Raw genomic sequence first — 27,013 nt, 5'->3', positions numbered from 1 at the left:
TGAAATTTCTAAAATGCTAGCAGGGTTAAAAGCAAAACCAGTACATAGCCTCATAACATTTTACATACATGTATGAACTTTATAGCAAATTGGTTTGGATAGCAATGTTAGACCTCTCGTGGCATTTTGTTTCCTTCTTTCAGCCTTTCCATTTGTTTCATGGCACTTTGTTTGTACCACACCCCAGACCCAGTCCAAAAGGTAAACCAAAGTCATTTTTGTGGATTAGAGCCCTGGTAGATTATTCAAACTTTTTTTTTCCATTTTTGCTTAATAAGAGTGTGCCTGGTACCCTAATTTTGTGAGTGAAATGCATTGGTGTAGGTTTGCCAAGAAACAGATTCCATCCCCTTGTATTTATTTTATTATTTACATCCCACCATTATTATTTGTATAAATAACATAGGATGGCATACATAATACACTTCCCTACTCCTATTTTTTCCACCACAACAACCCTGTGGTGTGTGTGTGTGTGTGAGAGAGAGAGAGAGAGAGAACCCAAAGTCACTCAGCCAGCTTTTATGCCTAAGGCAGGATTGGAACTCACGGTCTTCTGGTGCCTAGCCTGGTGCCTTAACCACTAGACCAAACTGGCTCTATAACTACAGGGTGTCTCCACAATCATCTGTGAAAGGAAACAGAATATAGCCTTGGCTGTCCCATCCCACCGTTTCCAAATGTGCCAAATTTTCTATGGGTAATTTGTCTTTCTCCAGCATGATAGATGGAGAGTCCACGAATGGGTTAACTCTGTCTTCCTGCCCAGTCAGTCAAACTTGCCACGCCTCTCCTGGGCCAGGATACCTCCCAGTCATGACTTAGTCTGTGCCCAGAATAGACGTGTTGATTTTGGCTCCCAGAAATCTTGCTGAATCATCTCTTCTGAGTAATTGAGCAGGTCGTGTGTGTATATATATATTTTCCCCTTCGTGGATTCTTCAATTAGATAGCATTCTTTTCAGGATTGGAGGTTTACTTTTCTCCTTCCCGCTGTAACTCTAATTGGCTTGTAGCTCTAATTGAGCTCCAGCCTTCCGGAGGTCTCAAACTGTTGCAAGTCCGCGGGGAAGATTTTTTTTCAATTAGATAGCTTTCGCTGTAGTTCTTTCAGGATCTTATCTTTCTTTCAGAAGTCCCAGTCTATTCTTTTGCGGCACGCTAGTTGTGGCCACCATTTTGAATGCCAGCTTACTAGCAGCTGGCCGAGAGGAAGCTCTTCGTCAGAAAGCCTTTATTTTTATTTTTTTAGCTGCCTTTTTAAGCGTGCTGATAGCATCAGAGACACGCGAAGACTCTCTGAACTGTCTGCCTTCTCCTGAATTAAGGGGGAAGGACAGGTTGCTTCTCTTTCACTATCAGCAGTGGCGGCCGCCATTTTGGGTGCCACGATCGCATTGCTTTTCCTCTGAAAAGGCTCGTGCAGCCTTCTTTGCTAGCTTCTGAGAAGGGGGGGTAGATTTCAGCCCCCCCCCCCAAAAAAAAACAACCACAGGCTTCAAAGGTGCTTACCTTGTCTTCCAGCTCAGAGAAGTTGGTCCCTGAGCCTCTGGTCAGTTCACAGGGGTCCTTTTACAGGCTCCTCTCTCAATCATTTCAGAGGGTTCTGAGTTCAGATCCCTTCTGACTGTAGCACAATCATTGTTTGCCTTTTCTGAAACCTTTCAAAGAGGATGATCAAGTACAGGAGGCTTCAACTGTAGTGCTAGGCCTCAACCTAACTGTCTCATTGTCCATTCCAACAGAAGACGTGTGCTGGCCATGCCATTCTTGGCCTTGCCGCCACCAACTAGGACCAGTGAGCTGGCTGTTTATCACTGAGGTGATCTGTCGCCACTAGGTTTCTACATGTGAGCTGGCTGTCATCACTGAAGTGATCCGTCGCCACAGTAGACTTGGCCTGTGCTCCAAAGGTGCTTCAACTGGTCTTATGTCCATCAGGAGCTTTGCAGGTGTGCCAGTTGTCCATTAAGTTGGGCCTGCAGCCACCATTGCCATAGAGTACTTATTGATCCCCAGGAGTGGCACGCAGCCTCAGATCAGTACTCTGCTCCTCTGTTTGAGATCCCTCTCAGCATTCCACTGAGATCTCTCCAAATTGTGATGGCAGACAACACCACACCTCAGGCTTCACACGGTGCCCCCAACACTCCTGCGCAATCAAAGCATAAGTCCTCCAAAATGGAGGTTGCTGGAAAGCTCAAGGCCAATGTCAAGGCCATCTCTGGCAAAAAGTCCTCCAAGGCGGCAGAGAAAGAGGCCAGCAGGAGGCCCCAGGCCTTAGAAAGACAGTTTGCCAAGGCCCAGAAACAGGGCACGATGGGCACTGAACAGGTCTCTTCTCCTCTGGCAGAGGACTCTGTATTTGGGCCACAGCTTGCTCCTCCCTTATCTTCCCAAAGGGTCTGGTCTCCAGCGGGGGATGATGATGACCAACCTTATCTTCCCAGGGCTGAACAAGAGGAGATGGTTTCCTTTACCCAAGGACCAGGTATCCGACTGACACCTCCAATCCCCAGAGCAACGCAGTCCAGGCTCAAGGCCACCTTTACGCCCACAGCAGCCAGTCTTTGGCCCTCAGAGGCACAGGGAGTGTGGTCGCCGGAGCAGTTTCAGGCTCTGATCTCCCAGGCGGTCACCCAGGGATTGGCCTTACAATATCAACAGAGGTATGCACCTGAATTGATGGCCTCTGTGACACCGCCTTATCTCCCCCAGTTGGGAGCACCAGAATATTCTGACCCTATTTCCCCCACACAGTCTCCTCGCAGTGGAGTATCTTTTTCTGAGCAGTACAACCCGATGGAAATGCCCCTCTCGGAGGATGAGGATCTTAATCCAGACCCTCCTCCCTTTGTTGGTCTATTCAATCCAGCGTTCTTTAAATCTCTGCTTCATAAGGCCAGCGCTACTGCTAAGATTGGTCCTGACCAGGTTCCCCATCCTGGTCCGTCCACCAGCCAGGACTCAAGGCCGGTATTTTCAGAGCATGTGGTCACTGAGCATCACATCCCCTGTCCCCCTCTTCCTCAACATGGTACAGAAGCAATGGGGAACACCTGGCACTTTTCCCTCTCCAGGGGGGACGGACAAGAAGCTCTTTAATGTTGACCCGGCCTTGTCAGAAGTGCTAGAGGTTCCTTCTGTGGATGAACCTCTGACTCCACTCTTCTCCTCCTCCACGGTGTCCGGTGATATGGCTGAGACCTTGAAGGCGGAGGACAGGAAATCTGAACTTTCCTTCCGCAGGACCCACCAGGCCTCAGAATGGGCGGTGATGGCAGCCACATCCACCTCTTTCTTTGCCAGAACCTCCCTTCTCTGGCTTCGCCAACTTCAGGCCAGAGTACCCCCGGAGGAAGTTCAAATGCACCAGGACTTAGCCAGGTTAGTGGCTGCTTTGGAGTACATTGTGGACGCATCTCTGCATGCCTCCAGGTTCTCTTCTAGGGCCATAACCTCCAATGTTACTGCTCGCAGGCTCCTTTGGCTCAAACACTGGCGAGCGGATGTTAAATCCAAGTGGCACTTGGCAGCTGCCCCTTACTGTGGTGGTCAGCTTTTTGGGGAGGCCTTGACACCTTATTTGGTGGAGAACAAGGACAAGCGTGATGTCTCATCTTCTTAGGCGAACAGATACGATGGCCTACCCCGTACGTCCGCAGGCAATTTTTCCAGTCAGGATCAGGATCGGAGTTTGCTCAGCCCTCCTGTTCCTTCCCTCCCAGGTCTGACTGGCAATTTGACTGACCGGGGACCAGAGACAGACCCAGGTCGCAATTCCAAGCAAAGCGGCCCTTTTGAGGCACGGGTGGCTGTCCCTTCAGAAAGTCTAAATGACTTCAGGGCGGTCTTCCCAATTGGTGGCAGACTGGCATTTGTTCAAAAATGGGAGGCCACCACCACAGATGCTTGGGTCCTCAACACTATAAGGAGCGGTCTGTCCCTAGAATTCATGTCCGTCCCTCCAGAGCGCTTCATTCCTTGTCCGCTGTCAAAAAATGCAGTCAGGAGGGCTCTCATGTCAGAGGCTATTCAGCACCTCTTAGAAATAAGGGCCATAGAACCAGTCCCGAATGGGCAGCTAGGAAGGGGGTTCTATTCCATCCTCTTCATCGTTCCGAAGACATCTGGAGGATGGAGGGCAATACTCGATCTAAAGGGGCTGAATGCTCATCTCGCATACAAGAAGTTCAAGACTCATCATTTCCAGTACAGAGCTTTACCGTTCGGCCTTTCATCAGCCCCAAGAGTGTTTACCAAGATCTTGGCGGTGCTGACCACACATTTGAGGTCCGTCCCGGTACGCATCCAGTGCTGTCTGGATGACATTCACATCCAGTCCCTATCGGTCCAGGTGGCTCAATTGGACCTGGCTTTGTCTATCAAGACTCTCCAGGACCATGGGTTCTCAGTGAACTTTCAAAAGAGCCAGACAGTTCCCTCAACCCATCTTCTTCATTTGGGCGCTGTCATAGACACCGAACTATGCAGGGTCTATTTATCTCAGGAACGTCAGGACAGCATCAGAGCCCTGGTCCTTCAGGTCCACAGGGAGTGTGTAGTCACCCTGGCCGTTCTTTCCCAACTGTTAGGGAAGTTGGTTTCCTGCATGGGAATAGTCCCATGGGCCAGACTACATTCCAGGGACCTGCAATGGTTCTTGCTCACGTTTCAGAGACTGGGCACCAGCTCCTCCAACCAAAGGGTAAGGGTTCCGTCTCGGACCCTAAACTCCCTCCAGTGGTGGACCTCGCCAGTTGTAGCCAGGGGCTCATTGTTCCAGGAGCCTGTTCAGATCACCCTGACTACGGACGCCAGCCTGTTTGGCTGGGGGGGCGCATCCAGGGTCTCAGTTGGCTCAGGGCCGGTGGTCCTGGTCCGACCTACAGCACAACATAAATTGGTTGGAGCTCAGAGCCATACATCTGGCCCTACGCCACTTCCGCAACTGGGTGGCAAGACAACATGTTCTGGTCCTCACGGACAACGTGGCGGCAAAAGCCCATGTGAACCGGCAAGGGGGTACCCATTCCAGGTCCCTTATGGCCGAGGCCCAACTGTTGGGCTCTTGGGCAGAGACCAACCTCTCATCACTCAGGGCCGAGCACATCTCAGGGGAGGCAAATCAGCAGGCAGACTTTCTCAGCAGGTCGACAGTGGATCATTCTGAATGGCGCCTGCATATCGGAGAGATTCGGTCGGCCGGTATTGGATCTGTTCACTTCTCCAGCGAATTCCCAGCTTCCGAGGTTTTCCTCCCAGTTCCCCTCTCTGGGGGCAGAGGGAACGGATGCCCTCCGCAGCCCTTGGCCCGGGGGCTTGCTGTATGCCTTTCCGCCTCTCCCTCTGATCCCGGCAGTCATCCGCACGTTACTGCAAGAGCGGGCAGAAGTGATACTTGTTGCACCACACTGGCCAAGACGGCCATGGTTTGGCAACCTCATGAGTCTGTCAATCCCCTGTGGAGGATTCCTCCAGATCACATTTCACTCAGCCAGGGAGCTCTGCATCATCCAGAACCCCAGTGGCTCCAGTTGACCGCCTGGCACTTGAGCGGCAGTTCCTGACACGAGTCTTATTCATCGGAGGTAATTACGGTGATTCAGGCCTCCAGACGGCCTACAACAAATCTATGACTCCACTTGGAAGAGTTTCTGTAGCTGGTGTGCAAATAACCAGTTAGATCTTTTGGCTGTTACTATCCCCAGGATCTTGGACTATTTATTGGAGCAGCTCAACATGGGCTTGGCACCCAATACCATCCGCCGACAAGTAGCAGCTCTCTCCACTGTATTTACATGGGGCAATTCAGAGGCATTGGCTCAACATCCTATGGTACGCTCATTTCTCAAGGGAGCAACCAACACCAAGCCTCCAGTGATTCATCGGTATCCCTCTTGAGATTTGTCACGGGTCTTGCAGGCCCTTACCTCTCCTCCATTTGAACCCATCAGGACCTGTACTCTGCAGTTCTCGACAATTAAGGTGGCCTCCTTGATAGCCGTCACGTCCGCTAGACGCATTTCTGAATTGGCAGCTCTCTCTGTCAGACAGGACTTATGTGTTTTTCATGCTGACAGGGTGGTCCTTCGATTGGATCCCTCCTTTATTCCTAAGGTCAATACCTTGTTTCATAGAGCGCAGGAAGTCATTTTGCCGGATTTTTGTCCTCATCCATCTCATGGCTTGGAACGGCAATGGCACACTCTGGACGTCCGCAGGGCTTTACGCCACTATATTAAGCAGACAGCATCTTTTCGCAAGTCGGAAGCCCTCTTTGTTTCCTTTCAACCCTCTACTATGGGGCAGAAAGTTTCTGCCTCCACTATAGTCAGGTGGATCAGGGCTTGTATTGCAGGGGCGTACCAATCTTATTCCCTGTCAGTTCCCAGGCGTATCAATGCTCACTCCACTCATAGTGCTGCAACTTCTGCGGCTTGGGCGACAGAGGCGTCCATTGAGGACGTTTGTAGGGCGGTGACATGGTCCTTGCCTTCCCCTTTTGTGAGCCATTATAAACTGGATAGGTTTGCCTGCACAGACGCCTCATTTGGCCAGAGTGCTGCAACAGGTAGTGCCACAGGGTGGGACACAGGCCCAGACTGATTCCCTCCCATAGGCACAGGGCAGCTTTGGTATATCTCATTCGTGGATTCTCCATCTATCATGCTGGAGAAGGGGCGTTGTCTTACCTGAACGCCTTTTCTCAGCATGATGGAGAATCCACACCCACCCCTTAGTGTCCGTCAGGTCCTGTGTCAGGGTTATGGGAGCCAACACGTCAGACTGTTGTCATTTGCTTCGCCTTCATCATGACTGGGAGGTGTCCTGGCCCAGGAGAGGCGTGGCAAGTTTGACTGACTTAGTCTAATTGGGCAGGAAGACAGTTAACCCATTCGTGGATTCTCCATCATCATGCTGAGAAAAGGCATTCAGGTAAGACAACGCCCCTTCTCAACTTTAGCAGTATTAAGATTTGTGGACATTAGCTCTGTAAGTTGAATTCTGGGAGTTGAAGTCCACACACCTTAAAAGCCACAAAAGTTGAGAAGCACTATTTATAGACTATAGTTTCACATTGTATTGGCCTCTCAGCCGGGTGTTTCTTTTCTACAGCTCCCTCAGAAATCCTCCAAAAACTTTTCAGGCTTGCAGGCATACATACAGGTTGGTCTTGACTTATGACGGCCATTGAGACTGGGATTTTCATTGCCAAGCATTGCAGTTGTAAAAGGCGACTGCATCGCTTAGTGACAGCAAACCCTGCAATCTCGGCTGCCGATTTTAAATGAATCCCACAGTTTAGGCAAGGCAACTTCTTGCCAGCTTTCCACAGTCAAAATTAGTGGGGGACTCTGCAAGTGCCAAATCAGAAAGTGGTTGCTGCTGGCTGGAGGAGGGAGCGAGGGGATGTGCAAGAGGTGCTGGTCAGGAAAAATGGGTAACATGCATGGGAAGATGCACGAGTCAGGCTGGATATGTGAGAAGCAACACACGGATCAGGGAGTGTGGAAGAGGTGCTGTGTAGGTGAGGGAGGATCAGGGATGGTGTGTGAGAGCAGCAGTGCAGGTCAGGAGGCTCTTTCTGGGGAAGCTGGCAAGGAAGGTTGCAAATGGTGATCAGCTGATGCTTGGCAACCAGTCCTAAATGTGGACAGATTGCCAAGCTCCCACTTGACAAAACTCTTGAGGACTGATTATAGCCCCCATTTTCTCAATGCTTAATTTCAAGTGGTTGTTGAAGAAATGTTGCAGATCAAGGACTACTGTATGTTCAAGAAATACGGCAATGCTTTAACAAACCATTGTTCTTTGGACCAGCTGTAAGCTTTTCTGAAAAAAGAAATGCACCTTATGAACAGAACCTCTAGAACATAATCTAGAATAATTTGTTCTAAGCTCCGTTTTAATATGTGAGATCTTAAACTACTCAAATTTGAATAATTTGTATGACAATATTAAGCATATTGGGCTGTAAAACATAAAACATTTTTTTTCCTTTTAGCACTTTCCAGCCAGACGAGTAATGCTATGTACTGTGCAAAGTTTGCTTTGTTTGTAAAGAGTAATTTTAATATCTACAAAATCTTAAGATCAGCTGAAAATGCCAATAATATTGCTTGCCGAGAGCCAAATAAATTGCCAATATGCAGCAATGAGTAATATAATAGCTGCGCTAACTTAAGAATCTGTATTTCCATGGACATTTGAAAGGTACTCTTGTATTGTGGTGGTGATGCTTTCCAGATCCAGAATAAAATGATGATGTATGAAAGACCCAACGGAGCTTCAGAAACTAACTGCAGTCACTTCTTTCCACAGGGTTCAGTAGTTTCCGAGAGGGATTACGAAAGTCTTGTGATGATGCGCATGCGGCAAGCTTCTGAGAGGCAGAAGCTAATTGAAAAGATGAAACAGGAAGACGAAGAAGAGTCGTGTACATAGTAGAAGGGGAAATGGCATTACCATGCATTTTTGCTTATAATTCTTAAATCATTAAAAAAACTACTGAAGGAAAAACTTCAAAACTACTCTAGATTTCTTGGAAGAATAACTGATCACCCAAATTAAGGGGATACACAAAGTGAAAATCCTATTTCAAGTATTTCAGTGCATGGCTTAAATTACTCTTGACATCTGGAATTTATACAGCAGTGGCAAGTCTGCCTTTTGCAAAACCATATCCTTCCTTCTTGATCACCATGTTTCCCTACTCACTGAACCGACATGAGTTCTACAGCACATTTTCTAGGGTAGAAAATGTTTTCTGCTCATCACAACTCATGGCAAGTCTGACTTTAAAGGCTCATCGTGCTCTTTAACATTCTTTATAAATCAACACATGTCTTAGATGTAACATATTCTTTTATTTAAAAGCCTTCTATTGTTACCTTATTTTTATCTTTGTAATAAATCTGTGAGATTCGTTTGGTTGAAAGCTGGTTACCAGCTCAATTTCGTAGCTAAATTGTGATCTTGCCCATTTTCTCAATTCTTATCTAGAACTCTAAATATTACTGGTGGTCATTCATAGCCACCTGCATCACAAGGAAACTGAACCACCTATCGGTATTGACAGTGTAAACTAAACTAAAATAAATTCAGTTACAAAGAGGGTAATTATTTGCCAATTCCAGTTCAGCAACAGAACAATGTGAAACTAACATAGCTCTTTGAATAAGGGGGAGAGGGTGCACTAGTCCCATTACCTGCCAATATATGTTGTATATTTTATATTAGTGTGCCCTTTGGGATACTCATTATTTCATACTTTTGCTCAAGATTGTCAATTGATATATTACAGGCTTTGGCAGCATTTTAAAACTGCCTGGTAATAAGCAGTTTGAGATACAATATTAGGTTGGTTTTACCATTTTTTATTATTTTATCAGCTACTTAGGAATGGTTTTCAGCAGGCATAGTGTAAATAATCTCAACAATGAAAAGGCAAGTTGGTAAAATTAAAAACTATATGGAATTATTTAAAGAATCTTTTCTGTGCTATTTCAAGATATACCATGTAGAGATAATAGAAAAACCACATATCACAATCTCAAGATTCTAGTCACACTCTTGAATGGGGACACTGTAGTATACTTTAAGTACATCACGTAATCTATAGAGGTAAATTTGTATGGTAACAATATCCCTATCAATATTAATAGACATTTTCTGCATGATCATGTGTGTCTGCTATGTCACACCTGATCTAACCTGAGACTGTTACTAATATAGTGGATTTAATGCCAAGTTGTCACCATTCAATAAAGTGGTGATAACAATACTGCCAGTTTCAGCTTGGCACCTGAAATAATACTTAATAAAGATTCATCTCTTCAGGAAATTCCAGCCCCAAAGCTGTGAACCTTCTTAGAATGATGTAGTGATGCTTAACGATTTTAAAGCCAGGTTTTGATAAAGTCTCACTTCAAAATGACTGAAGACGAGCAATGCGATCTCAGGCTTATGCTGGGTAGTTTACAGCAATATTTTAGGAAGGAAGAAAAGCAGGATTCATTTCTTTGTGAAGACACCACACCAGTGTCTGCCCCACTCCTGTCATGCTGATCACTCGATAACCACACTTCTCCAGCTTGTCCAAGACGATCCGTGGAGCATCATTCACATAATATTCCCAGCTGTTGTAAACAAGGCAAAAAAAATGAAAAGAATTTTTTAAAAACAATTTCAAATAATCTGTGTTCATATTGATGAGAACGTAAACTGAATTTTATTAAATTTAGTTTTAAGATTAATCTTCTAGGTCTTTGTTGCCCCACATTTCTGAAAGCTTCCCAAGTTTTGGGAAGTAGCAATGGAGCCTAGGGACAGCTTTATTCACAAAACCTCATGAAGATATAATGCCCAGTTTTATATATTTGGTCCCAATAAACAAGTTAGTCAACAATGGATTATTTATAATATTACTTTAACATTGTAAATGTTAGGGCACTGTTACAAATACAGCTCTACCCTAATCTGCTTTTGATATTTTGCAGGGCTCTACTGGATTTGTTCTGTTTTCATCTATGAACTGAGCCTTCTGGCTCGTATTTCTAAACTGCAGAGTTTGCAGCCACAAAGTTAGATCCCCCTGAGGCTTTGTTCGTTTTCCCTCTTCTTCTGGTTATTTATGTGAAAAAGGAGTCGGTCACCACTGCAAAGCACGAAGGGAAAGGAGAACAAGTAGTAGAGACATGAATGGCAAGGGCGGGAATGACAAAAAGCATTGTGTCGTTGGGGCACATACCCGGCACTTTTTCCATGTGCATTATGCTGTTGCACCCAAATACGAAAAGGACAAAGCTTATGGTACGACACTATTTTTGGCACTATTGACAAATGCAACCAAACGCACATGAAAATCCTGGGCAGTGGGTAAAGGTGGAACTTGGGAGACAGCGGCCTAGCAGCTGCAGCAGAATTTCTCCTCGGGATGCAGTGCTCCCCTGCTGACCAGGATGGAGATCTGACAGAGACCGGAAGCTCCGTCTCCTTGCAAACAGGGCGCTTTGAAATGGAGCGATTAGTTCTATCACCAAGTGTCTCATTTACAAGAGGACGGAGCTTCCATCTCCGTCAGATCTCCACTCGGGAAAAGGTGCTTGGGCGTCTATGGGGCGTTGGGAACTGAGTGAATTGCTTCGTTCCAAAGCACCCCATAGGTGCCCAAATACTTTCCCCCCCCCCGCCTCTGCCTCTGCATGTGGACTTACCTGCTCTGTGCCGGACACCCATCGGCCCCCACGCGCTTACCACCACTTGTGCTGGCCACGCTCACCCCACCAGCTTATTTTGGGGGTAAGGCTTATATTAGGCCCACCCCAAAAAATCAGGCTCGGGCTTATCATCGGGGTAGATCTTATTTCCAGGGAAACATTGTATCCAGGGGTATATTCAAGGCCCTTCGCCCTTCCACTGGCCTCCACAACCCTTCAAAGAGCAGATAGCTTCATAGAGATACTCATCTGACAATCTTCCAAATAGAAGAGTCATCTTTAAAGTAAGACCTATCACTATTTATACACCAGCTTCACACTTGATCTTTTAAGCTTGCTTGCATGTAAAAGCTCTGAAATCATTAACAATGGAAAGTCAAAGGACGCAAACATCAACCTGATGAAAACCTTAGAATGACTTATAAAATAGCATGTTTTTGAACTACTTAGGTAAATACGATTGTGATCTCTTCACCAAATTTTATTTCTAATACCTGTGGAGAAAAGTTAATAGGAAAGGAAAACACTCCTTATTTTTCATCTTCAATTCTAAAACATTGCTTTCAACTGATTTTACATTTTTTTTTTCTAGGTCTTCAGAAAAGTGCCCTGAAAACTAATCCAGTTTACGTACTACAGTAAGCCAGGCCTTGTTTCATTCATAGTTCATTCAATAAAGAGCAACTGGCTGAGTTGAACTAATAATATTAGTTAATATTTTATAAACCACGATGCCTGGGTTAAACATGATGTCTTAAGCCAAAACAACTATATTGTAATTTAAGAAGATTTATCTTTATGTTCACATTTATTTATGGTGCCTCAAAGGATAACATTTTGCATGTCAAATTCTAAAGCTGCATAAACAGAGAAAACAGATGGCATAAAACTGGCAGGAGGCCAACATATTAGACTGGAAGACAGGTCCAATCTGGGGTAATGATGGGGGTTGAAGCAAGAAAAGAACTGAATGGAAATGGCTTGGATGAAAATTTCTCTGATGTTATCATTAAAGTAAATAGGATTCTAGTATTGTTGTCGTCATTTGGGCTTTAATTTAAATGATGAATGAAAAGCTCAAGAAATGTCTTAGATGCATCAGAATTATTCATCCATCTTGAAGAATGCAGACAATTTTTTGGAGCAAAAGAATAAAGATGACAAAAAATGTTATGGGTAGGAATATATAGTTTGTTAATAAAAGATTTCCACCCAACTGGGCACCAGATTTGGGAAAGCTCTCTTGTGTTGTCAAAATTACTGATTAACAAACAGTGATAGAAGCAAGAAGCAAAAAGAGGAATACTTACAAATGATTTCCCAACATGTTTCTTTTAATGGCCCCTAGATAGTGCATCAAGTTTGGATCGGAATGTTCATCACCAACCATTGTAGGTCCAACTTCCTGCAAAGAGAAGTGACCTTTTCTGTATTGAAAGTAACATTAGCATCATCCCATTATTTCACTATACCTCTCGTCTATTTGCAAAATTTGAACATAATAAAGATCCTTGGCAGAAACCACAGTTCAAGATGGTTTATGAAAATCTCTTAACACTGTACTTTTGTCCTCAAGTTGAGATTGGCCTATTACCACTCAGCTTTGCACACCTGCCCATCATTAGTGTATCCAAATTTACTACAATGCATTTTTTTACTTTTTATTGTGTTGTTGTAAGACTTTGCACTATTTCATTATATTATTTCAGCACAGTGACATGTATATAAAAGTATTTTTATTTATTTATTTATCTAACGTGTGGCCATGTTACATTACCAGCAGACTACAGTGTTAATACAAAGTAGTTGTTTGGCTGCTCATGACTGCTGGTTTGTTCAGTTCATACTCGCACACTATCTAGAGTGCACCACAGGGGCGGACTAGCTCCACACTCAGTTCAACAGCATTCTGCAGCGACATCTGGGGTTTCTCCCTCCACTGATGTCACCCTGTGTTTGGGAGTTGCATCAGGGAAGGTCTGGCATTGGCTGGATTCACACTACTACTACACAAAACGCTATTATTTTCCCACCAAAGTGGTACCTATTTATCTACCCGCATAAGAACAGGCTTTCGAACTGTTAGGTTGGCGGAAGCTGAGGCCAGTGACAGAAGGTCACTCCACCATGCAGTGCTAGGACTCAAAGCGCTGGAGCAAAGACCATCTCCAGCATCTTTATGCCACTGAGCTATCACACCTTATACAAAATAATTAAAAATCACTGACATTATATTACTTAAAAGTATTGAAAATAGAGAAGAGAAAGAAACAAGATATTCTATTAAAACGAGTTACAATTTATGATATCAATATCACAAGCATTAAAATTGTTGAGCTTTTTCATTCAAAATTCAGTATAACATTGAAAACCAATGCAACCCAAATCAACATATGTTATAAAGGTTTCATCGTTGGTGTACACAGAGAGAGAGAGAGAGAGAGAGAGAGAGAGAGAAAGAGAGAGAGAGGGAGAGAGGATTTCCCCAAATACATAAACATTGATTTAAAAAAAGGTGAATGGAGCAGTTTTAATGCTACATTATTCAGACATTATTCAGAATATGCCAGCAATTTCCAACTTATTTGCCAAAGATCTCCATTAGCATCCCGTTTGATGGTATTTCTGATCTCAGGTATTAAGCACACCCTATGTTTTAGAATCAAGATGTCTGATCAGTTGACTTCACCTGGAAGAATTTGTCTATTCATTAAAATCTGACCTGGGGCTCCTTCTGGTAGATAGATGGGTACCTAAGTATTTATTTATTTAGTAAATAAATGAAAGCATAGCACTGTATATGAGTTAATAACACTTTAAGATCACACTACCATTTGGCAGCAAAGAGGCACATTTATGGTAGCAATGTTGTTTTTCTCACTCTAAATGAGGATAAGGGTAGGAGCCAGTTAGCGGGCAAAATCTTCCCATTCCACACCTATGTATTCCACAAGTGCCCTAAAACCGTACCCATAAAAATCAACAAGTTTGCTATAAAATTTTTATGATACAATTTCAGATCCCTTTTCTGCAAAATCATAGAAACACTAAACAAATGGTATTTACGGACCTGTCCTTGAGGTTATGGCTTTTGCAGTGCCCCTGCAGTCACATGATCAAAATTCAGTCATTTGATAGCCCACCTTTTTTTAAGAGTTGTTTTAATTTCTGAACCACAAGACTTCACTATTAGGACACAAGGAAAGTTTTTTCCTTTACATAAAACCAAAGTAAAATCATTGGCAAAAGCTTGGCAACAATAACCCTATTCACCTTTACCGACTTAGAGCTATGTAGCTATTTGTGTGTAAGACATTGTTATAGCTCCCCCTACAGGCTGAACATGAGACAGCATGAAATGTTTTCAATTGATCTTTTTGAACTAATTTGGGGTTTTTTTCTGACTTTTTTCTTTTCTAAACATACCGGTACATTTCAAATCAATATTCAGGGTTGGCTGCACAGATACTTTTATAGCAGGGGAAGGACTTTTTGCAGTTGGGGGCATCATCTTCTTTTGAAACAAAATATAGCTGAGATTTGCAGTGGCTGTAAATACAATTGCTCAACATTCAACCTATTATCAAAAAAGGGGGGAAGAGTGTCAGATGCAGAGGAGCAGGAAACTTAATGCATCTATTTCACTTTCTCCCTTCACTAGTTAATAGTTTGTTGAAAATCCACAGAAATTCAGTTTGCTGCTCAATTTTTGTGCATACATTAAAAAGTCAATGCAGGGTTGCTAAAGGGTGTCAACACATGATTTATGTTTGGGGAATTTGGGGAACTAAAGTCCACACATCTTAAGTTTTCCAAGTTTGAAAAACAATTACCTATATCAAGGTGCTGGTGATGACCTATAAAGCCCTAAATGGCGAGGGTCCGGGATATCTGAGGGAACACCTGCTGCCAGCATCAAGCTCCCTTCGTCCAGTGCGCTCCCTCAGGGAGGGTCTTCTCAGGGTGCCGCTGGTAAAAGATTGCCGGTGGGTAACACCCAGGGGGAGGGCCTTCTCTGTGGGTGTGCCTGCCCTTTGGAACCAGCTGCCCGCGGAGCTTAGGACTGCCCTCAACCTCCGTTCATTCCGCCGGGACCTGAAGACCTGGCTCTTTGAGCTCTCTGGCCCAGGCTGAGAATTTTAACTTTAACTGGGGTTTTTATTTTTCTCTCAGGGGTTGATTTAATCTTTTTTAATTGTTTTTAACTTTTGTATTGATTTTTCTTTTAAATATCCTGTAAACCGCCCTGAGTCCTTCGGGAAAGGGCAGTATATAAATCCAAATAATAAAATAAATAAAATAATATATCATGCATCCACTGGAGAAAAAGGACTTTGCTTGTTTAGCTTAGGAATTTTCTCCTAAGACTGGGATGATGAATCTCCACAGTCTCTGTATCCCTTTCCTCAAAGTAACATGTAAGTAGCCAGAAGAAGTAACTAACGGCCATCAATTTTCTGTATACCTGTAAGGTTAAAATTTCTGGACATGTAGATTTTTCCATGTTTCACTGTACTGATCAGATAATCTATATAAGCATGGCCAGTCACATCTGAAGTGTACTTATAACTAAATTCCACTATGATGAGAGGTTCTTGGTTTACAGGAAAATGGATATGTTCACACGACAATGGCAAATCTAACAAATGTATCGTCACATAATTGTGTCATAATGCTGTTAGATCCATGATTCCATGAAATGGTCTGTGAGGCACAAGTGTATCCAAAAAGAGAAAAATCACTGTGTAAAATGCCCAATGACTTCTGATCATTTTTCCTTCAAGAGATTAACCAATCCAGAAATTGCAACTCTGACACCTTCCAAAGAAGTCTTCCCCCAAACTCATCCCCAGAGGTGTTGGGATTATCACTTCCAGTAATCCCAGCCAACTCCATTTCTGGAAGTTGTGGTGTCTACACATCTAGAAGGTACCGCGTTGAGAAAGGCACTGCTCTAGAAGCAGTTACAGGTGGATCCTGTCAACATACAAGAGCATCATCAGAAATCTATTGCTACGGGTGGCATTCATGGATCTGCACAACCAAGCAAATGGCAACTGAGAAAAGAAAACAATATCTAACTGTAGAACTGCGTGCAAATTACACAAAGTGACTTGATATATTTCATCATCCCCAAAGTCTCTAGTACTAAATCAGGCATGAAGGGGGTTAGAACAAATTGTATCAACACATATCTACATACATATGACCAAGGAAAGAAGCTGGTGTTCATATATTTCCGCCAGACGAATATTTCCAGAAATCAGTTAATTCTTTCATTCTTACTTTTACCCAAATAAAAGATACCGGCTCCCACCCCGTCTGGATATCTTTTCCCGCACACACTGGCTTTCTTGATTTGGAAGGAAAGGGGAAGGGGGGGGTTTAATCAGCAAAAGTTCAACATTCCCAAAATAATTGCATGCTTGGATCTCTCGCGCTGTCTTCCCCAGCCTCCCACTTTGCAACCCCAGTCCCGAATCGCTCACCATGCGGATCTGAGTGCTGATGAGAACGTACGGCATGATCCCTTAAGCGCCCACCAGGGTGTTAAAGGTGGCCGCAGCAGCTCCAGCGTCTTCTATTTTCCTAGTTCGCTTCCACACGTGACATCCTGCCTAACCAGGTTAACGCCCTCCTCCGGAACAGCCAATCGAAGAGCGAGCTACCTAAGGGCGGGGCCGGCAGGGCCGTAAGGTAAAGCTTTTCGGCTGTGCACAGGCTAGGGCTGGTTTAGTTTGTGGGAATGCTGGACCGTGGCCTGAAGACTAAGCCAACGTCTGCAGTAATCAAGCTTCTCTTTAATATATTGGATTTTCCTCTGTTTGTAGATCTGACTTACCAGAACACGGAACATCTCGATAGTCGATCAGCAAATAAAAATTTATCATCTGCACTTCTGCATGTTATTCATCTCTGAGTGAACAGCCAGAGAATGTTTGTAAAGGGATGAGTGGGTATTGCTTCCATTTATATTCTTTTATAGCACCTTTTTATCATTCCCTACCCATCAAATTTGTTTACCATTATTGTGCACTTTAGCACCTAACAGATTATGTTCCTGAACGCTTACTGTAACTATTTCCAAGTGATTGTAATTTAAAATATGTATGCATCTCATTTTATAATCCTAATTAGGATATGAATAATACCTGATTCTGAGAAACATGGCAGATACATGATGACTACCAAATTTGGGGGCTGGAGGAAAATTCAGTGGAATTAAAGCTGACAGAGGCATCAGTACGATCCAACATTTTAGTTAAAATGGTGAAAGTGGCATCATGCCATTTCACTGTTAAGCTTCACTCTCTTCATGCTGGTCCATGCAACATCATGATGCATGGACCAGAGTGGAACTTGTAGCTTTGGAATTATCATTTGTTTCCATTTCTCTCATACCTTTACAGACATGCCTGTACCCCTTACCCAGGTGGTAGCATGTAGCTGGTGTTGGCAGATCTCAAAAAACTAAGAAGGATCACACCTGGTTGTATTTGGATGGGAGATCAGCACAAATAACAAGGCCTGTAGGTTAAACTGAAGCAGAAAAAACATCCCAGGAGATAAGAACTGAATTCAAATGAGTCTTAGAGGGTCATGTTGTGGACATATTATGCAAGGAACCAAGTCTCCTGAAAGAAAGGGTTAGAAGCTAGGAGACTGTGAGTTCTAGTCCTCTCTTAGACATGAAAGCCAGCAGGGTGACTTTAAGCCAGTTATATTCTCAGCCATGGGATTGTTGGTGAGAGTGTGGTTTGCTCCTTAGTTGTTCCTTGATTGGAATTTTTTTTCTGCTTGATTATTTGCTTGATATTAATCCCTCTTTATCTGAGCATTGGCTGCTGAAGGGGATGTGTTCAGGTCTTTTTTACAAGCAAATGCTAGTATTGCCTCGTTGGGTAGTAAAACATTTGCAAACAATCAAGCTCAAGAGAGCACCAAGGACACCACAATTCAATCCTGAGCTACACATATTCTTTTCTATTGAAAGAATTTACAAGCAGTTGTTTGGTACTTGCATAAGGGCAACTGCAAATAAAATGTTACAGATGAAGAATTGCTATTACTATAAATAGCATCACAACAGATAATAGATTTGGGAGAATTGCTGCCTTGCAAGCTGGAAGCAACTATATAGTGTCCCATCCCAACCAGTCCTGTCACACTAATGTTCAGAGATGTATGAGTTCTCAACTATAAAGACATTGTGATAAGAAAGAATTTAAAAACCTCTTAATTAATCTTAACTAATTGTATCCCATGTAATTGCAGATTATTATTTTTTTGCTTTAGCAACATTTGCGTATTAAACAAATAACAAAGAAAAGGCTGAAACATGCTAGGTACAGATTTGAAAATGGCATAGTGAGATGCTTGCTGGAAATTAGAGATAAGTAAACACCTCTATCATGCCCAATTGCACTACCATCTTAGGGCCAAATTAAACAGGACACAAGAACTATCTTGTTTGTTTGATAGAAATGCAGCAATTTGTGGATCTGACTGAAGCAACCACAGGGAGAGCATTGTTTAAAACTTGTGCACAGTCCATACTTTTAAGGTACATCACACATTAGAGATGTCAGATGCCAGAGATGTTGGAAAAAGTACAAAATCAAAAAATTGTCACCAGGAAAAGGCCTCTGAGCAAGAGATAAGGACTGATCACACAGAATGTTACAATTAAATTTTAATGGGTTGCAGGGTTAAAATAATAGCAGTGTGTAAAAGGTTATTCTTACTGAAATATACATGTTTTGTCTCCGTTTATGAAAATTCTTTGAGGTCATAATGCCAGGCCCTCAAATTTTAAATCCAGAATACCAGTAGTTTAAAACTAGCTTTATGCATGTCTATCTGCAAAACACACTTGATTTACTAGAAATTCTGCATTCTAATGGCAAGAATTTTATAAGAAATCCACAAGGATCATGAAAACAGGGATATGGTTTAATTTCATGTGTTTTGATATTACTTTCACAAAGGCAGATATGCTAGCAAATCTATCCGAATTCTAGCAGTACAATTTATTGTCTAGATACGATCTTTAATATCCTTTAAGACCTAACTTTAAACTCCCACAGCCTTGATCCTCTGCCATTCCTACACAGATAGCAAAAGGACAACAAATAATTATCTGAAGCCTTGCCTCAGAATCATTTCCTTTTCTCACTCAGCTCTACAGATCTATCTAATGAAATCTATTCTACTTGCTTTCATCAAATGATCCTGCGTCACCTGCCAAACCAAAAGCACTAAATGCAATGCTCAGTCTTATGCTATGGCTCTCTGTTAATTGAGCATGAAACAAAACCATTTTTTAAAGCAACTATTATTTGATTATGAGAAAATCTTTCAAAAATTAGAACAGGTAGAAGAGACAAAAAAAATCTTACCTCATGACATGTAGTTTATCTCAATCACATCTATACCAATGGAAAAAAATACCATTATTGCCTGTCTATAAAACACATTTTAGCTTTGTTTTGAATAAATAAACGTTTGCCGATCAATGTGTATTGGTGTGTGTGTGTGTTCTCCATTAATTGACAAGGTTAGGATTAGAACAGCGTTTTCCAACCTTAGGAACTTGAAGATGCGTGGACTTCAACTCCCAGAATTCCCCAGCCAGCTATGCTGGCTGGGGAATTCTGGGAGTTGAAGTCCACGCATCTTCAAGTTCCTAAGGTTGGGAAACGCTGGATTAGAAGACAGAAGATGCAAATTGTAATAATTGTAGCAGTGCCAATTCAGTGTAGTGATTGAAGTGCTGCCCTAGAAAGTAGAAGATGATAAGTTCTAGTTTTGCCTTAGGCATGAAAGCCGGCTGGGTATCTTTGGGCCAGTCACTCTATCTCAGCTCAACCCAGCTCACAGGGTTGTTGTTGTGGGGAAAATAGAAGAGGAAGGAGCATTATGTATGTTCACTGCCTCAGTTACTTATAATGTAATAAATATGAGATAAAAATCTAATAATAAACATCAGCAGAAAAAGTATGAGAAATTGGAAAAGTACTATGGCCTAAAGGAGGAACTAGAAAGGATGTGGAAAATAAAGGCCAAAGTAGTCCCAATGGCAGCAGGAGCACTTGGGGCTGTGACTTCTAAGCTGGAAAGTAGCTCCAACAGATGCCAAGGGTGCTAGAAACAGCTAAGATACTATGCAGAACCCTCAAACTGTCAGGCCTCTGGTAGAAGACCCAAAGCTGAGATCACTTTGCACAAACTAATATTACTTTTAAAGTTTCCCAATTTGGAAATACCTTATTATTTAATTAAAAAGCTAACACAATCCTCGGTTGTATAACAGAGGCATAGAATCAAAATCACACAAAGTATTAGTACACTTGGAATACTGCATCCAGTTTTAGTCACCACATTACAAAAAAGATATTGAGACTTTGGGAAAAAAGTGCAAAGAACAACTAAGATGATCCAAGTCCTGAAGACAAAATCATATGAAGAAGAGTTGCCAGAATTGGGTATGGCCAGTCTAGAACAAAAGATTAGGGATGACATGATAGCAGTATTCCAGTATTTGAGGGGCTGCCACAAAGAAGAGGTTGTTGTTGTTGTTAGTTGCGAAGTCGTGTCCGACCCATCGCGACCCTACGGACAATGTTCCTCCAGGCCTTCCTGTCCTCTACCATCTTCTGGAGTCCATCTAGGCTCACGCCCACTGCTTCAGCGACAAAGAAGAGGGGGTCACCTTATTTTCCAAAGCACCAGAAGGCAAGACAAGAAACGATGGAAACTAACCAAGGAGAGAAGCAACCTGGAATTAAGGAGAAACTTCCTTAACAGTGAAGACAATTAACCAGTGGAACAGCTTGCCTTAGTGGTAGGGGCTTCATCACTAGAGGTTTTTAAGAGACTGGACAGCCACCTAGCTGAAATGGTATGGTCTCCTGCTTGAGTAAGGGGTTGGACTAAAAGCTCTCCAAGGTCCCTTCCAGTTTTATTATGATTGATTATTCTGATGTGATCAAATGGTCTTATATTATGTAAAAACTCTTCCTCTTTCAAATATCGGAGGTGGTAGCAGCTTTTCTGACTAACAAAGTTTATGAAAAGGCACATACTTCCATTAGCTGCAGATCAGCTAATCAAATTCAACATAGCGCCTTCGTAAATCTACGGGCATTCAATCAGCTCTAAATACAGGTACAGTAATACATAAACGCAAGCTATAAAACCTACAAAGTGAATGTAAAAGGCTCTAGTCTCTAGACCAGGGGTCGGCAACCTCGGCTCTTTTATGACTCGTGGACTTCAACTCCCAGAATTCCTGAGCCAGCATAGCTGGCTCAGGAATTCTGGGAGTTGAAGTCCACGAGTCATAAAAGAGCCGAGGTTGCCGACCCCTGCTTTAGACACATTCACTTCTCCCCGCCCATGCCACTTTCTCCTTTTTTTCCTCATTGGCTCCTTAGGCACCTGCTTTGAAACAAACGGATTTACGAAATAGAGGTGTGGCCTTGCGTCAATTCTCCGCGCCATATTTTTTTTTTAAAAAAAACCGCAGGCAAAGCAAACTGGCTTGTTAAGGGCCGGGCCAAGTTGAAAGGCAAAACCCAGCCGCGGGGCAGGGCGATGATATCATTGTAATGCGACTATGGGGAAGGGAGCGGTGTGGCTTCAGAACGGGAAGGTGAAGGGGGAAAACCCGCGGTGGACGGTGGCCGCTTGAGAACGTACCACGCAGGAAGCGAAGCGGTGTTGGGAATACTTAAAATTACGCGGTGAGAGTCCCGCTTGTTTTGGCTTGCTAGCTCCCCTTGTTTGGTTTGACTCGGCTGGCTTTATTTCCTTATGAGACCCTTTTATGCGGGACTTGCCTTCGGACGTAAATCTCACAGGTTCACGGGGACTGCACTCCGAGAATAGTTCCTACGTTTGCTGGGCGGAAAGGCTTGTGTTCGGGGGGGGGAGGCGGGGGGAATAACGCGATCCGTCTCGAGGGCGACATTAGGCACTTTGCGTTTCAACGTGTGAACAGGCTAACCCGGTTCCTCCCTCTTCCTCTGAAATGCAAAACCAATTGCGTTGAAGAAGCCCAACGATTCCCTAGAGGTGCGCTCCGCTGGGCTCCCACCCTGCGCTATTTCCCGCTGTCTCTTCTTAAGTCATCACGTAGGTGTTGGCAGGGTTCCCTTATGTCTAAGAAGCGAAATGTGATTACATGCTAGCGGCTGCTTTGAGTTTCAGTTCTCCTAAGCCACGTGGGCAAGATCTGAATTTCCATCTCAAACATATTCGGTGACTGGGCTGTTCACATTTCGTTCCCTGTCACGCCAGAGGCAGGAATCCAATTGTTGAGGTCCGTTGTTTCACAAGATTGTACTGAGCATGATTGATCGATTGATTGTGTGCCATCGAGTCGTTTCCGGCACCTAGCGACAACATAGATTAAGATGGACAGTGATTAATATTTATATGTATTTGTATGTAAGGGTGTAGGTATATACATATGTATGTATATAGCATGTCTACATGTGTGTTATGTATGTGTACACTTGAGAGCAGGCAACAGAATTACATTTTTAATGTGTACCAGTGTGCCCACAGTAAAAAATGACAAAGGTTATCTTATCTTTGTTCATAAGTATTGACTATAGAAAAGGCCAATTATACTTGAGTATGTGACAGTTGCATGGTTGGTTTCATCGCTTGTTGACTTGAAAACCTGACCAGCAAAGAAAAATATGGATACTGTTCTTTAAAATGGTTGCAAACTCTGAGGATAGGTCCTGCATCTTGTTCTGAAGTGAAAATATTAAAGTAGTTGCTTGGCTTGTCATTTTGTACTATAGGAAAGCGCATGAAACTTTTTAACTGGATGTTCCCATTCTTGTACAGAGGCTTCCAAGGTTGTATAGGTAGACCTCAGCCTATGACCACAATTGAGCCCAAACTCTTTAAGTGAGACATTTGTTATGTGAGTTTTGTCCCATTTTACAACTTTTCTTGCCACATTTGTTAAATGACTGCAGTTGTTAAATTAGTAACATGGTTGTTAAGTGAATCTGTTTCCCCATTGGGTTTGCTTGTCAAAAAGTTGCAAAAGATGATCACATGACCCCAGGACACTTGAAACATGATAAATGTGAGTCAGTTGTCAAGCATCTGAATGTAAATCATATGACCATGGGGGTGCTGCAACGAATCAGAAGTGTGAAAAATTGTCACTTTTTTCAGTACCGTTGTAATTTTGAATGATTACTAAGTGAACAGTTGTAAGTCGAGGATTACATGACTTACATAAATTGGATTTCATGCAACTGTTTCTATAAGTCATATAACTTTTAAGATGTGGGAAAAATGGTGTGTATAGCTCCAAAGCAACAGGAGACATAGATAAATGTAGCAGAGTGAACCATAAGATGGGCAGCAAGTCCCAGAAGAGCCTTTAAGTGGAAGCTTCATTTATCCATTTGTCAGCCATCCCCTGAGAAATTTGTAAGCTTGGTTTGCGGAGAAGATGCTTGGTCAGGTTCCAGTTTGCAAAAATCAGGTAATACAAAACTTTCCAGAAGTGGTACATGTTGGGGAGTGCCTAAAGTCACATTGTTTTCAGTATCCAGGGTCTTTAAACCATCTCTTGTGTCTTCAAGCAATTATGTAAGCTAAGTCTAAATTTTAAAGAAATGTTCTGATATTGTTTCAGAAAAAAAACCTAACTAGTGAAATTAGGCAAGGAATTGCTATTGAGTCTACAAAGCATTATTGTGCTTATTATTGTACTCAGTGCTTTTTTTGTCATAGAACTCACCGGAACAGAGTTAAAAATAACTTTTGAAAATTTAATGTTTGGTCCATGTGGACTTGATTTGCCCTGTCGAGCGTAGCAGGTCGGTTGCAAAATCATTAAAATGGTGCATGCAGGCTGCTTGTGTGTTGAGTCCAATGCATGCGTACTTTGGCTGCTTGGCTTGTGGCACTGCTTGGCTTGTGATTGGTCGTGTAGTGGCACACTGAGTGCTTACTGCAGGCCACGACCGCTATGTTTCTTTACACAACTGACGTGTGGGCGTGTGTCCAGTGATTGCGAAAGGTAAATAAAAGATTAACAAGATGTGAGTTCTGGCACCTTTTTTCTTACAAAAAAAGCATTGCTTGTGCTTGTTTTTAAAGCGATATACTGTCAAGCATATATAGTTGAAACAAAGTTATGTTGCCATGTGCTGTCCTTAAAAATACTTAAGAGTAATTTTAGGTTCAGATGGTTATTGTTAATATGATATGATGAAGGTCTTTCTTCTGCATGGGCTAATTTCTTTCTATTTAATTTACTTTAGATGAACCATGCCCAAAGCAGGGGTTATTCGTATGGGGCTTGGTATAGTTCTTGGAGCAGCTGCAGGAATAGGTCTCATCTTTTACTTCTACAAACAGAAGAGAAAGAAGCCGAGTCAGAAAAACAGTTCAAGATATCCAATTGTACATTGTCAGCAAAATGCTATGTATGATCATGAACATGCAGAAACCCTTCAGCCTTATAATCAGGGTAAGTTGATGATTAATTTATTTGGCATTTTTATTTATTCAAGATTGCACTTAGAGTAATAAGATATTTTTCTTCTTAGCATTTTTCCCACAAGTTTGGGGCTGCTTTTTGGGGGGGGGGGATCAACCATGTGTTGATCCATTGGTTGTGACAGGAAGTCATGGGCTGGCTTATCACCTGAGCCTGATGTTGTTCATGCCTAAGGCAGGATAAGAATGCACAATGTTCTGGTTTTGACCCTGGTGTCTTAACCATGAGACCAAATTGGTAGTAAGAGAGTATATTAGATCATTATTCCTCATTGGATTTGGAATTCGGTGCCAGTGTTCCCTACTACTTTGCTTAATTCCAGTGTAGATATGATCTGAGACCACAATCCTTTTGTTCTCCTAAATAAAATTATGAATTGTATTCTAATTATTTTAAAATAATTTCAACGGTGCAAAGAGGGCTTTTTTTATAGAATTAGAAATTTAACAAAGCATTTCCATTTATATGTTCCATGCCACTTACCAGAAAAATAAAGACTGCTTGCTGAGATACCAACTTGTTGTGTTTCAGTATTATCAAAATTATTATGAGATACATTCCAAAAGCTAGATTTGGGCTCTGATTTCTCAACTCAGACCCATTTCTCCAGGTCTCTGTCTGAAATGTCTGTATTTATCTGTGAAATTGGTCCCTTCCTTCCTGCTTGAGTGAGTCCCAAGACTTTTGGCAATTAATATGTCTAAAAGCATAAAATTGTATAAATAAAACATAATAAAATATTGTAAAAATAAGCAAAATAGATATAAGAAATTGTTTTAGATAAAACGATGATTTTGATTGGCTTTGAAATGAAACCAGTTGTTGCTAAAGGAGAAGGTGCTCCATAAGGCTGGGACCACTAGCTATGAAAGAGCTTCCCCAGGCTCCTTGGCTCATATGAACCGCAATGCACAGCATTCCTTCTTGGACAAACATGTAGGACAGGATCTCCCTGTAAAAGGTGGCTATACCATAACCTAGGAGCCAAGCCATTTAGGAATTTTAATAGTCTCTACTGGCAATCATTGTGGTACACACAATATCAGTGTGATTCAGGAATGGCTCTCAATGGCCAATACAAGTTGTCCTAAACAAAGAGAAGATTCAACAACTTTCAGCTATGTGTGTGGCATCCAGGGTTACTTAGGACAGATCCGTGATCCCTGTGGAAAACCTGAGCCCTGCCAGATATCCTTCCTAAGGCATGAAAATTGAGGTCCCTCAGCCCTAATCTCTAGGGAAACTCCTGTTCCAGTTCTGCAACAAGAACCATTCCCTTGCCAAGAGATCCTCCTCAGAATAGGGCAGTCAGTATATGAGCCGGAACCCTATGCTGTCCAACCTGACGCAGAGATATTCACACTCCATCAGTCCCAGAAGTATGTCGCACACAAATTTAAATTGATATTTGTTTATTGTAAATTGATTAAGAAATAACTGGATATAAAGTTAGGATTCAGAGCCAGTCAACCAAATGCATGTATGCAGTTCTATGTCCACATATCTGAAATTTAAAAAATTACCACTAGCCACAGTTTTGTGCAGTACAGATGAAGTAACGTTTCAGTAATTATTTTATTTTTCTCGTACTAGTTCCACGGATGAGACCCGAACCAGTGGAGGGTGGTGATAGCGTCCCATATACATCTCTTCTAACGCATGAAGAGCAGGCTGAAGTCTTAAATCGTCTTGATTTTGTGCTCAGAAACCTTATGGAGTTGCGACATGAGGTGCAAGAATTACAAAACAGCCTACAGAGTTTAGCTGGAGGAATTATTGGAGAAGTCAGGTGTGTGTCTGTTTTTCTCACATTCCAGGCTACAGAAGATGCCAAGTAGCAGAATCCAGAAACTTTTAATGAAGATTTGTGTGAGATCACTAGGTGACATTTTTACTCTTGCTGTTATCTGCAGAGCAGCTAGTTTCTTAGTCTAACTTCACCAGTGCTCCCTAGCTAGCTTCATTTTTATTTTTTTAGCAGAAGAAAAAACAACCTAATAATTCTGAATGTCAAAACAACTGTTGTGTCATTACCATTATTGCTTCAATTTGTAGCCGTGTAAGAAATGAGAGACCATCCTTTGTAAGAAAGGATGTGGAAAAGAGGCAAAGTTTTTATTTTAAAGCTGGACATGCAATTTTAATCTGAACCAACGAGTTTCCAATAATGTTGGGCTTAATAGCCTTTGCTAAATTGAGCTTTTTGTTTTTATCTTTTATTTTATTTTGATGTCTCCTCCAGTGGTATACC

General features: G+C 42.5%; 3 protein-coding genes across 7 annotated transcripts in view; 2 read left to right on the top strand and 1 right to left on the bottom strand.

Moving 5' to 3' along the window:
* DNAJC17 (DnaJ heat shock protein family (Hsp40) member C17) overlaps positions 1–8,932 on the top strand; it is a 36,849-nt gene extending 27,917 nt beyond the window's left edge. The window contains exons 11-12 of one of the 2 annotated variants that reach the window (XM_081323700.1): positions 144–201; positions 8,326–8,932. In XM_081323700.1, coding sequence (XP_081179826.1) covers positions 144–201; positions 8,326–8,390 — 123 coding nt within the window. In that variant the 3' untranslated portion in view covers positions 8,391–8,932. The remainder of the gene's footprint in view (positions 1–143; positions 202–8,325) is intronic. The other variant, XM_081323699.1, reaches the window with a different exon arrangement.
* Positions 8,933–9,080: 148 nt separating this feature from the next.
* Positions 9,081–16,804, bottom strand: GCHFR (GTP cyclohydrolase I feedback regulator). The gene is made up of 3 exons (XM_081323742.1): positions 16,712–16,804; positions 12,533–12,627; positions 9,081–10,142 (listed from the first exon to the last, which is right to left on the bottom strand). The coding sequence occupies exons 1-3, from the start codon at positions 16,745–16,747 to the stop codon at positions 9,995–9,997; spliced, it is 279 nt and encodes a 92-aa protein (XP_081179868.1). The 5' UTR covers positions 16,748–16,804; the 3' UTR covers positions 9,081–9,994.
* A 5,043-nt stretch (positions 16,805–21,847) lies between these two features.
* Positions 21,848–27,013, top strand: part of RMDN3 (regulator of microtubule dynamics 3) — a 34,097-nt gene continuing 28,931 nt past the window's right edge. For all 4 annotated transcript variants that reach the window (XR_014027640.1, XR_014027641.1, XM_081337017.1 and 1 more), the window contains exons 1-3: positions 21,848–21,967; positions 24,524–24,732; positions 26,356–26,551. Coding sequence is in view for 2 of the 4 variants with exons in the window: in XM_081337017.1 (XP_081193143.1) it covers positions 24,531–24,732; positions 26,356–26,551 (398 nt within the window). In the remaining 2 variants the exon portion in view is untranslated. The remainder of the gene's footprint in view (positions 21,968–24,523; positions 24,733–26,355; positions 26,552–27,013) is intronic.

Source organism: Vipera berus, assembly GCF_964194415.1.
Source record: "Vipera berus genome assembly, chromosome: 1".
Lineage (NCBI taxonomy): Eukaryota > Metazoa > Chordata > Lepidosauria > Squamata > Viperidae > Vipera > Vipera berus.
This window is presented reverse-complemented; position numbering and strand designations above follow the sequence as displayed.

Bases quoted from the DNA above. Each gene is read 5' to 3' on its own strand.
- GCHFR (XM_081323742.1), bottom strand. From the start codon at position 16,747: ATGCCGTACGTTCTCATCAGCACTCAGATCCGCATG. The intron at 12,628-16,711 runs GTGAGCGATTCG...TTCTCTTTGCAG, and splicing joins TCAGCACTCAGATCCGCATG to GAAGTTGGACCTACAATGGT. The intron at 10,143-12,532 runs GTAAGTATTCCT...TGTTTACAACAG, and splicing joins AACATGTTGGGAAATCATTT to CTGGGAATATTATGTGAATG.